This window comes from Aotus nancymaae, unplaced genomic scaffold, assembly GCF_030222135.1.
Source record: "Aotus nancymaae isolate 86718 unplaced genomic scaffold, 86718_ANA_hifiasm-v0.15.2.pri h1tg000089l, whole genome shotgun sequence".
NCBI lineage: Eukaryota > Metazoa > Chordata > Mammalia > Primates > Aotidae > Aotus > Aotus nancymaae.
Window position 1 is genome coordinate 24,779,740 of NW_026988504.1, and position 12,320 is coordinate 24,792,059.

Consider the following 12,320-nt stretch of genomic DNA (forward strand, 5'->3'; position numbering starts at 1 on the left):
TAAAGCTCAGAGATGGCCAGGGACAGGCCTTGAGCTAGAAAGATAACTTAGGATTTCTCTTCTTCTGAGCTCCTGCCCCTTTCTTTCTAGTCTTCCCCGGCTGGTGCCTTAGCCATGGTGAAATGATGCCCAAGTCAGGCCTGGGATGTTACCCATGTGGCTGACTAGGCCTCTGGCGGCCTTGGAAGGGACTCAAATGTTAGGGTCTTCCCTGGTGCCTGAAGTTGCACTGACCTTCAGGTGGCCTTCCCTGGAGAACTGGGAGAAACCCATACTAGCTTCAGGTCTTACTGAGAGACCTTTCTGATCCAGGGGGCTGGGGACACCTGTGGGCCTGGTTCCCTCGTTAATGGGGTATGAGAGGCTTTTGTGCTCCATGTCCCTTGTACCCAGCCAACCCCCACCTTCTGTATGAGTCTGAGGCCAGCCTCTGCTTTCTGCCTCCTCATGAAAGCCAACACTGTTCAGCTGCCCAACCTCACCACAGCTGTGCCCGGCCAGCAGAGGGGAGACAGGACCGATGGCCCCAAGCTGTGGGACAAAGCCAGTCCTAATACACCCAGCCCTAGCCCCAGGGAAGACTGAGCTGGGCACAGAAGGGTAAGAGAGACTGCACACAGCTAGGATTAACATGATTTATTTCATTATCATCAGTCTTACAAGTTGCTGAGGTTGGGCAAAGCCAGGATAGTAACTTAAATCCAAAGCACTTTTGTTGAGTGACAACCCGATTAGCAAGGCCCAGTTACTGAACTGAGGACAGTGGAGGGCACCCCAGGAACCACAGCACATGGACCAGTATTAGAAACCCCTTCCCAGAAGCAACTGATGGGACTTGGCCCTTACCAGCCAGGGCTCTACTCCATTGGTTCTTGGTGCCCACCAGCCCCCGTTAGAGGAGGCCCAGAGGCCTCCAGAGGCACCATGGAGGCAAGATGGGCTGGGCGGACAGCAGGACTGGAGCTTCCTCACCACAGCAGAGCCAGGCTACTGGAAAGGAGGGTCAGTCTGGCCCCTTCCTGGAGTGAGGCCCCAGCCGGCAGGGATGTGGCAGCTGCTTAACTCTTCTGCTTTCTTCTCTAGTTATCAAACTGTTACCTAGTTATGGTGTGAAGGGGAGGGGGCAGGAACTTAGGACCAAAGGTGGGAGGTAGGCTCCTTTTTCTACCCTGGTAAATAGCCCCAGCCTTCCTGGGGCTTCACTGATTAAGAAATGGGATCACTCAGCCGGGTGCAGTGGCTCACACCTGTAATCCCAGCACTTGGGAGGCTGAGACTACTGGATCACGAGGTCAGAAGTTCAAGACCAGCCTGGCCAAGATGGTGAAACCCCATCTCCACTAAAAATACAAAAAATTAGCCAGGTGTGGTGGCAGGTGCCTATAATCCCAGCTACTCAGGAGGCTGAGGCAGGAGAATCACTTAAACCTGGAAGGCAGAGGTTTCAGTGAGCCGAGATCACACCACTGCATTCCCACTCCAGCCTGGGGGACACAGCAAGACTCAGTGTCAAAAAAAGAAAAAAAGATGGGATCACTCAGGAGGATCACTTGAGCACAGGAATTGAGGCTGCAGTCAGCCATGATTGCACCACTGCACTACAGCTTTGGCAACACAGCAGGACCCTGTCTCTAAAAACAAAGAATAAAGAGAAAGAGATGGAATCAAAGCCCAGAGGTCCTCCCCTTCTCAAGGCCACCACTAGTTCTCTGTGACTGTGGAAAACTACCCCCAGACCCCCCTGCCTCCGGTCAGTGAGTTTTGTAGGGCTCAGGTGTCTCCCCACTCACCTGGCTCTGGGCTGGGGCTGAGCTAACCGGAACCTGGAAGTAGGGCTTGGGGTCCTGGCCTTGGCCCCATGCCTAGCTTGGCCCAGCCGCGTTAGGTTTAGTCCAGGTTCCTGAATGGTGCCTCCCTGCCCACCTTGTGTTGGGAGTGCGAGCATTAGAAGGAAAGAGGGCAGGACAGGAAGGGAGGGTCAGTTATTTTACAAGTTTTTAAAAAGTTACAGGTTGGTTAACTTTGAGTAAAAAAGTCACAAAACAAGGATCGAGCAGGACACGTTTCCCTCTCCTCCCCTTCCCTTCTAAAGAGCGAGGGGCATACATGGTGGTACGAACACTCATATGATGGTGCAAGACTGCAAGGCACCCCCCTTCCGGCTGCCTTGTGTGGGCACGGGTTTGCCTTTCCCATAGTATCCCGTGAAGATGGCCCTGACCTCCATGTTCTTGGCCAGGTTCAACATCCAGCGCCCCTTGCCCAAGGAGTAGAGCTTGCCCCGGCTTAGCTCACCCACCTCCTCGCCTCGGCTGCCTCCCTTCTCCTCCCGTACAATCTCTAGGAGGTCAAGGCCTGTCTGCACGGCCTCCACGTCAGCCGCACAGCCGAGGGTGATGTGAGCGCGGCTTCCCCGCGGCAGGTTGTCAGTGGGCAACAGCTTGTCCACATCATTCGGCCACAACTGCAGCTGCTGCTCGCTCAACTCCACCCGGGCCCCAGTCGTCTTGGGTGTCACAAAGAGGGCAGAGATGGTCAGTGTGAAGGCCTTGGAGTAAGATTTCTTTAACACCTGGGGAGAGGGAGAAAGAGGGGCCCAAGCTAAATATGGTGGCCTCTTGAATAGGTGACCCAAGGAGGGTCCCTCCTGGAGGAGAGAAGGGGAAGTCCAACATAAGTGAGCACAGCTGAGCAGGAGTCAGGTATAGGCCCAGCATCCACAAACACCACGCACCTTCCACGGGCACGGCTCAGGCTCAAGTGAGAAACACCAAGGCACTCAGACAAGGCTGCGCAGGGAGAGCTGGACTTCCCCAGGGAGCCCAGCTCCCTGCACACTTGCTTCCGGCCTCAGCAGGCTGGCTGACCTCTTTGTGCCTTGGCTTTGTCACCCATAAAACAGGGAGAACCAGAGCCTACCTCAGAGTTAATGTGGCTATGGGAGTGACTAGGTGAAGAGCCTACAAGGGTGTGTACACACGCAGCTGCTGCCACTGTTGGCACCACTCAGCTTCCCCTGGGACCCAGGCAGCGCCCTGGAGCGCAAGGTGAGGTCAGGCTTGCCCTTGACTCAGAACCTGCTCTCACACTTTGGTTCACATCTGATGATATGTCTGCTTCTATCTGATTCTTTGAGAAAGCCCATCCCATCTCAGCATAAAAGCTTCTCTATTTTTGCTCACAGTCACTTGTCCCAACAGTGTCTGGCATGAAATGGGTGCTTAATAAATAAATGCTAAATGAAGGCATGGTTAGGGATGGTAGCAGCAGGTGTTACATATTCATTCCACTATGCTAAGGTGCTGGAATCAACGAAACTTAAACACTTGCTCTAGGGGAGCTTCCATTTGGGAGGACGCCCCAGTGAACAAACAAACAACTGTGATAACCTAGGCAGAGAAGTGGGAGAGTGGGCTTGGGGTTGGACACTTGGAGGAGGTTGGAGACTGCAGATCTGAGACATGCCTGGCATTCAAGGATCACCGCAGCCTGTGGCTGTGGGCGTAAGGTGCCAGCTGTGTGGTGCAGAAACGCCTCGTACCCTGTTAGCCAATAAGCTTCACTCTCCTATGACACTCCCTCACTCTAAGGCCAGGCCTCAGGCCTGGGGACAAGGACAGGGACCTCAGTGCACCAGGCTCCCTGGGGCCAAGGGACTCCTAGCCTTTGGAAGGTAACACAGGCTCAGAGAGGCCAGAGCAGGAGCCCACTGTGGACCAGCATTCTCCATGAATCTGCAGAAGGAGAAGGCACCTGGGGGCAGGCGAATGCACAGGCTGGTGGTACTGCGGCAGCAGGCTGCTTAGAACCCGCGGCTGAGGTCTATGCAAATATGCCTGGGGACAGGGGAACTAGGAGGAGATGCCATTTTTCTTGAGCTGACATCTGGTTTTTGGTCCCTGCCTGGCACCAGTACCCATCTCCAGAAGACGCTGCAGCCCCTTGCCATCCCCACCCGCCACCTCCGCCATGTTGACCCTGGGGAAGACTCACATCTTGTTGAGCATACTCCTCTGCCCCGGGGGCCTTCCCGTAGTCACAAAACTTGGTTGTGCAGTGCAGCACGCCTGGGGGTCTCTTTCCAAAGTAGGTGACCAGATCAATCTTCTCCCTGGTCTCATCCCCAGAGAAAACTGCCAGGAGAAAGAGGTGCAGTCAGGGCAGGGGAGTAGAGGCATACCAACGCCTGCCACCGGGACCACAGAGGCCCAGAACAAAACACTTCCAGCAACCCACAGAGCTCATTCATTCGTCGGTTGTTCAAACTAAGGGCAACTTTGGAGCTGTAAGAAGTTAAAATTCTCAGGCCGGGCACGGTGGCTTACACCTATAAATTCCAGCACTTTGGGAGGCGAAGGCGGGTGGATCATGAGGTCAGGAGTTCAAGACCAGCCTGGCCAAGATGGTGAAACCCCCTCTCTACTAAAAATACAAAAAAAGTTAGCTGGGCATGACGGCAGGCACCTGTAATCCCAGCTACCAAGGAGGCTGAGGCAGAAGAATTGCTTGAATCTGGGAGGTGGAGGTTACAGTGAGCCGAAATCGCGACACCACACTCCAGCCCAGGCAACAGAGCGAGACTCCATTTCAAAAAAAAAAGTTAAAAATTCTCAGGCCAGGCATGGTGGCTCACGCCCGTAATCCCAATACTTCAGGAGGCCAAGGCGGGTGGATCACGAGGTCAGGAGTTCAAGACCAACCTGGCCAAGACAGTGAAACCCCCCTCTCTACTAAAAATACAAAAACATTAGCCAGGCATGGTGGTGGGTGCCTGTAACCCCAGCTACTCAGGAGGCTGACACAGAGAATTGCTGGTACCCAGGAGGCAGAGGTTGCAGTGAGCCGATATTGTGCCACTGCACTCCAGCCTGGGCGACAGAGTAAGACTCTGTCTCAAAAAAAAAAAGTTAAAATTCTCTAGCTTTATATTGTATAGATCTTTCCATCTCTTCCCCAAACTGTAAGGCATTTGTAACAGAGGCAGGCAGTAGGCCAAGAGAATCTGAGATTTACCAGTACCACATCTCAAAGGGGAAGCAAGTCATGGGAAGTGGGGTGGAAACAGAGGGCTGGGAACAACATGGTACAGTGGAAACAGCCAGAACACAGTGAACATCTCAGCCCTGCTGCTTACCAGCCATCAGCCTGGGGCAAGAGACCGACCCTATCAATCCAGCATAACAGTTAGGGCAACCGTACACCCCAGTCCCAGGACTGCCAGGGAACTATCAGTAGTGCCCCATTTCATTCAGAGGCCCAAATGGACAAGCAGTCACAGGGTCACCATCAGTTTAATACACACCTTGCAGGCCTGTTTGGGGGATGAGAGCCTGTAGGGGGCCTCCTGGTACAGGAAGGGTCTTGGGCTATAATTGGGTGACATTATGGGGCTGGAAGACACAAAGAGGCATGGAGTATCTGTGATTTTGATTTCCAGAAGCCACGCCTGTGGTTGTCTTCAGAGTTTTTCTGTTATATTCTAAGTTGAGCCCCTGTGAAGATGTCTCACCCTCCATGGGGGAGGAAGGCCTCTCCTGAGAGCAGCCTTGCTGGCCCATTACATTTCTCCTGCTGTAACCCTGGGCAGAAAAGGATTCCAGTTTTTCATTTAAAGATAAAGTAGGCCAGACACGGTGCTTCACACCTGTAATCCCAGTACTGTGGGAGGCTGAGGCAGGCGGATCATAAGTCAGGACGTTGAGACCTTTCTGGCTAACAAAGTGAAACCCCATCTCTAATAAAAATACAAAAAATTAGCCAGGTGTGGTGGCGGGTACCTATAGTCCCAGCTACTCGGGAGGCTGAGGCAGAAGAATCACTTGAACTCAGGAGGCAGAGATTCCAGTGAACTGAGATCGCACCACTGTACTCCAGCCTGGATGACAGAACAAGACTGTCTCAAAAAAAAAAAAAAAAAAAAAGCAAAGAAAAGAAAATAGACTGGGCATCAACTCTCCAGCAACCCACCTAGCTCATTCATTCGTTAGCTGGTCAAACTAATGGCAACTTTAGAGCTGTACGAAGTTAAAATTCTCAGGCCAGGCGAGGTGGCTCACACCTGTAATCCAAGCACTTTGGGAGGCCAAGGCAGGGTGGATCATTTGAGGTCAGGCATTTGAGACTAGCCTGGCCAACATGGTGAAACCGTCTCTACTAAAAAGAAATTAGCTGGGTGTGGTGGTGGGTACCTGTAATCCCAGCTACTTGGGTGGCTGAGGCAGGAGAATCGTTTGAACCCAGGAGATGGAGGTTGCAGTGAGCTGAGATTGCACCACTGCATTCCAGCCTGGGCAACAGAATGAGACTCTGTCTCAAAATCAATTAAAAAATAAAAGTAAAAGCAACTTTGAGCAGCAGTCATTCTAGGACAGAGCCACCAGCTCACAGGTACAGGGCTTGCTCCTGGATGATATCACTGCAAATACTACAGTTCCAGTTTAGGAGCTGAGAAAAAAGTTCTCTGAGAACCCACACAGGCACAAATTCCCCGCTTCTGTGCAATATACACAATGTCAACAAACCAGAGTGGGACTATTTCAGGTATGAAGATCATCTAAAATTGGGGGCAGCTGGGCACAGTGGCTCATGCCTGTAATCCAGCACTTTGGGAGGCCAAGGTGAGCGGATTACCTGAGGTCAGGAGTTCGCAACCAGCCTGGCCAACATGATGAAACCCTGTCTCTACTCAAAATACAAAAATTAGCCGGGCACGGTGGTGGTGCACACCTGTAGTCCCAACTACTTGGGAGGATGAAGTAGGAGAATTGCTTGAAACTGGGAGGTGGAGGTTGCAGTGAGCCGAGATCACACCACTGCACTCCCACCTGGGCAACACAGCGAGACCCTGTGTCTAAATAAATAAAATTGGGGGCAACCAGAAATGGCCTAAAGGCATATAGATGGATTTGTGGGTGACATTTATCCAACAGGCCACTGCAGGAGAGCCACCGGGACCCGTTTTAATCCCAAACCCAAAAAGCCCATGCCAAGAGAGGCCCCTGCTAGAGCAACCAGAGTCCAGGGTTCCAGCCCTTAAATCCCACATCCCTCCTGGGCCTGTGTTCCCATCTGAAGACAGGACTTTTGGCGTAGGTGTGAGACTCATGTCCTCTGAAGCTGTAAAATGCCACAAACCTGGCCGGGCGCGGTGGCTCAAGCCTGTAATCCCAGCACTTTGGGAGGCCGAGGCGGGTGGATCACGAGGTCAAGAGATCAAGACCATCCTGGTCAACATGGTGAAACCCCGTCTCTACTAATACAAAAAATTAGCTGGGCATGCTGGCGTGTGCCTGTAATCCCAGCTACTCAGGAGGCTGAGGCAGGAGAATTGCCTGAACCCAGGAGGCAGAGGTTGCGGTGAGTCAAGATCGCACCATTGCACTCCAGCCTGGGTAACAAGAGTGAAACTCCGTCTCAAAAAAAAAAAAAAGTCACAAACCTATGAGTAAATCAAATAGCCCAAGGCCTGAGAACCATCCCCAGTGAAGCCACAGAATTTCATGTCAATATTTTTTTTGGATGGGGAGGGGGGAACACAATTCTGCTGCTAAAAATGAGTTGGAAAACACTGGGCTGGATTCTCCAAGGTTAAGTTAGAAGAGGACGGATCTCCTGTTACTAATTTGTTTTTCCCACCTCCAAGACAAGACAGTGGTCTAGCTCCAGGCTGGGAGGACGGAGGTGGAGAGAAGAGCCCCGGAAGGAAAGGTGTGGTGGGAGGAAAGGGAAGCCTTTCCTCTGGGAAGCCCCACTGTGCTGCCAACTCCCCAAGGCCACCACTGGGACGCCCCCTTGCCCCGCCCTGTCCCGGTGAGGCTCCCTCTGCCTCCTGTGCTTCGTGCCTCATCCTCTAGTACAGTGACGGTCCTATGCCCACAGAGCCCTGTGCCCAGCAAGGTGGGCTTATGATTAAGGCCCGACCCCGCCACCTACAGTGTCGCGACTCCTTCTTGAAGGCCTTGTGGTTCCCCAGCTCTTCCTGGAAGACCTGGCCCACTTTTCGGAGTATCTCAGAGCTCTTCTTGGTCAGGAACCAGCCGAAGTAGAGCGGCAGGAAGTCCTTCTCCAGCCCAGGCTTCAGCTTCTTCAGGTCATCGGCCGACAGCTGCCACTGGTTCTTCTCCTTGAGCTGGGCACAGTCCAGCCGCCACGCCGTCTTGGGCTCCACCAGCACCACCTGGTACTGGTACTGGTCGGCCATTTCAAAGAGCTGCTCCAGCCGTTCCCGCTCGTGGTTGGTGTCATCTAGCACAAGAATTTTGATGTCCCGGCGACGGCAGTAGGCAGCCAGGTCCTCATCGAGCCGCTTGTACTCCTCGGAGAAGGCTCCTCGAGCGCCAGGCGTGATCTTGTAAGCATCAGCCGACACCATCTTGGTGCCATCACGGTACTTGTCCACGATGACCCGTGCCAGCGTGGACTTGCCGCTTCCTGGCAGGCCGCGCAAGATGAAGAGCGTCTTGCACTCTTGCAGCGTGGCCACCGTGTCCTCATCCTGAAGGAAGGGAAACTGCAGCTCAGGCTTGTCCTTGGCCCCTGAGGATGACATCTTGCGAAAGAAGATCTTGGGCAGGAATGTGTGGCTTTTTCGGGAGAAGCCTCTGTTCTGTGTAAGGAGGGGAAGAGATGTCAGCCCAGGTCCTTCGCGGGCTCCCCGCCAGCCTCGCACCCCTAGTCCCTGGCCTGGTTGTGGACGCCTTTCCAAGCGAGGCAGTGCTGGACCTTTGTCCCTTTCCCGGGAGCACCTGTCCGCCTCTGGTCGTGGAGGAGGCAGAGGGAAGCCTGTCTGAAGCTCTCCTAAGCGCGCGCTCTCCCCATTGCTGCCACCTGGGAAAGGAAAACGTGCTGGAGGCATGCAGGGCGCGCCGGGAGCCTGCGGTTCTGGGACTGGCCTCGCTCTTATATGCTTGGCACCTACTAAGAACGTCCTCTTTGGAGGTGGGGGTCTCTGCGTCTGGGCCAAGCCACAGCTGCCCCGGCTGAGTGCACAGAGAAGGGCGGGGAGTGGAGAAGGGTTACCCCAAGACTGCCTCCCTTCCCCCAACAATGGCCGCAACAGATAATACTCTCTTGTCTGGGATGCGGGGACAATGGTCCCACAGAAGGGCTGGTGGGGGGCAGGGCAGGAGAGCTCTGGACAAAGGCCCTCTTTCACCGAGGCTGCCACCTCCTCCTCTGCTCCCTCCCGGCCCCACAGAGTCGTGGTCTTTGTGCCTGCCCAGGCCGGGGCAGCACAGGGCACCTGCAATCGGGTCCAGCTCTGCCCGCCACCGTGCTGTGTGTCAGCAGCCCCCCTCGGAGCCACTTGTTTTCCTGTCTGCTAGAAGCCACAAGAGACAGCAGCTTTTACTGTAAAGCGTCTCCTCCTCTGAACTGGCTCCACCTCCCGCGCGCACCCGGGCGCGGGGCAGCTGTTTCGCGTGAAGAGACGTGGCCCGGGGTGCGGGCGCGAAATGGCTGCCCCAGCGCGGGACTGCGCGGGGTCGGGAGCAGCTCCCGGGCTCCCGCGGCCCCCGGCCCAGGCCCACCCGCCAGCTGGGGCTCCCAGGGGCGCAGCAGCTTCTTCGGTTCCGAGTTCCCTCCTCAGAAACGCCACCGTTTCCCTCCCCAGGGGCCTCTCCGGCCCCGCGCAAGTAACCCCGCTTCTCACCGACCTCAGGGCTTCCCTGGGTACCAAGAAAACTGGCAGTCGAGCCAGAAGCCCCGGGTCCTGGTTTGCAAGACGGGCGCCGACACTCGTTTCCCGCCCCGGTGCTACCCCGTGCCCGGCCCCGCCCGGCCGCTCACCATGATGAGGAGGGGCGCCGCCGTCGCCGCCTCTACCGGCACCAGCTCTCTGGGGCCGCCCGCCTGCGCGGAGGGACGCGGCAGTCCGGCTGTGGCGCCACCCGAGCCCGGCCGCCTTACATAGCTCGGGGGGCGGAGCGGGCCGGCCCTTCTGCGCGCAGGCGCCGCGAATCGAAACCCGAAACTCCCGCCGCACGCTGGAGCTCCGGCGGGCCCCGCCCCTTGCCCGCCCACCCCACCCCCGGTCCCGCCCCTGCGCGCGCCTTCGCCCCCGCGCGCACCCACCCACTGCGACCGCCAAGTGGGCGGCCGCTTCCTTCTTCTGCATGTTGAGGGGTAACTCAGTCACCCTCCCCGCTCTCGTGGATTAGCAGGAAGTGAGTGAGGCAGGGTCGTGCAAGGTCGGATCCTGTCCTTAATTTTTGATATTTTATTCATCATGGACTTTTGCATTAATTAAAATTTTTTTTTTACCATATTGGATTAAAATATCACGCAGGTTGCTGGCACCACGGTAAACTCTGCATCTGAAATGGCTCACTAGCCTCACTCGTCCGGGCCCTGTGCCAGCCGAAAGTCAGTCTCAGCCCCTACCCTTCCTTGTAGGAGTTGTGGAGACAGACCAGGATGGCAGTAGCCAAAGGGGCAGTTAAGTAACGGAGTGAAACCCTAACATCCTCTGAGGCCAGATGCTCAGCTGCCACATCCTCTGTGAAGCCACTGAGAGCTCGGTTGGACTTTTGAGTTTCCTGTGTACCAGGTGCTGTGCTAAGCACTCAGTCTTCGTAGCAACCCCTGAGGCAGGCATCCCATTATTCAGAGAGGCAAGCTTGGAGAGCCTAATTTACCTGATTGTGCCACCCAGAGGTGTCAGAGGCAGAGTCTGCCTGTCCTTCCGACTCCCAGGCTACTGCCCTGTTCTTTGGCCTCAGCTCCAGCATTCGCTTGGTTCTGACTTGGGGCATTCTCCCACCTGGATAGCTGGGACCACCCCACCATTGTTCCATCCATAAAGCGTCCCGGTGTCCTGAGCACTGGAGGGACTCAGCCAGTCGTGGGTGTCGGGGAAGCACCTCTTGTGTCTGAGCCAAGCCACAGGCCTTCCCCTCTCCTCCTCCCTGTGACTTATCATTCCCTGAGGCTCACCCTCCTGAAACCCTTTCATCTTAGCACCTGTCTCGATTCTTCCAGGAGGCTCTTCTGAGAATGGGTAGGGGTGAAGAGGCAAAGTGACAGACTCGGGGTTTGCAAGAGTGAAAGCCATTTACTTAATGGTAAAACAGTGACAGAAAGCAGCAGAAGTGAAACCCTCATTTTTCCTGTCCTCGCTTGAAAATCCAGTTTAATCAGATCCGATGATCCCTCTGGACACCAGCTTCCTGATCCTCATCCCTACTGATGGCTTCACTCATATTCCTTTTTTCATCTCATTTTCTGTTTTTTTCATTTCTCCTATTTCTCCCAATTGTGTTTTTCCCAGTTCTTCTGGCTCTCCTCTGCCAACTTCTGAAAGTTCCTTTAGTCCTTCTGGTTCCTGTCTGCTGAATTCTCCTGAGAATCTTTGGTCTAATTCTCCTGAAGTCCTCCTGTAAATTTCTCTTGATTCTCTTCTGTCAGCTTCTAGTAGCTTCCTGCCTAATTCTTCTGATCTGGTGCCTAATTCTCCTGACAGGCCCTTGGCAACTTCTCCCAAATCGCTTCTGGCTTTTCCTGCTTCCACTCTCTGCTGTCCGCTTGCTGTGCTCTGCAGAGCAAAAGCCTCATCGTCCTCATCCGTCTCTTTCTCATCCTCAAAATGTTCCCACTGCTGTACCACCTTCTCGGGCTCATCTCTATCTCTCCTCCTGTCCTCCTCTGTTGTTATTACTGTTCTATCTTCATACAGTGAAGCTTCTGAAAAACAAGAGAAAGGAAGGAAAAACATAAAAGTTTATTCATGTCAGGCCGGGAGCAGTGGCTCACACCTGTAATCTCAGCACTTTGGGAGGCTGAGGCAGGTGGATCCCTTGAGGCCAGGAGTTCCAGACCAGCCTGGGTGACACGGTGAGACCCTGTCTGTACTAAAAATAAAAAAATAAGCAAGGCGTGGTGGTTGGTGCCTGTAGTCCCAGAGGCTAAGGCAGAAGAATCCTTTGAGCCCAGGAGGTTCAGGCTGCAGCGAGCCAAAATCGAGCCACTGCACTCCAGCCTGGGTAACAGAGTGAGACCTGTCTCCAAAAAGAAAAAAAAGAAAGAAATTGTTCATCTCTGTGGAGGCCTGTGCCTTTGAGAAGCAGATGAGGGAAAGGCCCTGAAAATGACTGTTCTCACTAGCTCTTTAAATTGGTGTGACAGCACACCTTTCCAAAAGCAGAGAAAGGGAACCATCATTGACTGAGCCCAGCTCCATCCTACGCATCATGTGAGGGCTGTATAGCTTATCCCATCTGGTCATCATGAAAATGCGCAGTGTCGTTGATTTGAGTTTGCAGTCAAGGGACCTGAGACTGATAGATAGAAAAGAAATTACACGGCCAGGCACTGTGGCTCACACC

General features: G+C 54.4%; 2 protein-coding genes across 4 annotated transcripts in view; both read right to left on the reverse strand.

The window, feature by feature from the left end:
• Window positions 1–1,694: 1,694 nt before the first annotated feature.
• CNP (2',3'-cyclic nucleotide 3' phosphodiesterase) lies at window positions 1,695–9,833 on the reverse strand. Of its 2 annotated transcripts, none has more exons than XM_064369360.1 (4): window positions 9,787–9,833; window positions 7,933–8,605; window positions 3,994–4,133; window positions 1,695–2,572 (listed from the first exon to the last, which is right to left on the reverse strand). In XM_064369360.1, the coding sequence occupies exons 1-4, from the start codon at window positions 9,787–9,789 to the stop codon at window positions 2,123–2,125; spliced, it is 1,266 nt and encodes a 421-aa protein (XP_064225430.1). In that variant the 5' UTR covers window positions 9,790–9,833; the 3' UTR covers window positions 1,695–2,122. The 2 variants fall into 2 exon arrangements, with proteins under 2 accessions (XP_064225430.1, XP_064225431.1); XM_064369361.1 differs by lacking the exon at window positions 9,787–9,833 and adding an exon at window positions 9,654–9,670.
• A 345-nt stretch (window positions 9,834–10,178) lies between these two features.
• Window positions 10,179–12,320, reverse strand: part of ODAD4 (outer dynein arm docking complex subunit 4) — a 33,188-nt gene continuing 31,046 nt past the window's right edge. For both annotated transcript variants that reach the window (XM_064369212.1, XM_064369211.1), the window contains one exon: window positions 10,179–11,679. In XM_064369212.1, coding sequence (XP_064225282.1) covers window positions 11,664–11,679 — 16 coding nt within the window. In that variant the 3' untranslated portion in view covers window positions 10,179–11,663. The remainder of the gene's footprint in view (window positions 11,680–12,320) is intronic.

Bases quoted from the DNA above. Each gene is read 5' to 3' on its own strand.
- CNP (XM_064369360.1), bottom strand. The intron at 4,134-7,932 runs GTAGGTGGCGGG...TTCTCCTGGCAG, and splicing joins CAAGAAGGAGTCGCGACACT to TTTTCTCTGGGGATGAGACC. The intron at 2,573-3,993 runs GTGAGTCTTCCC...CCCTCTCCCCAG, and splicing joins AGGAGTATGCTCAACAAGAT to GTGTTAAAGAAATCTTACTC.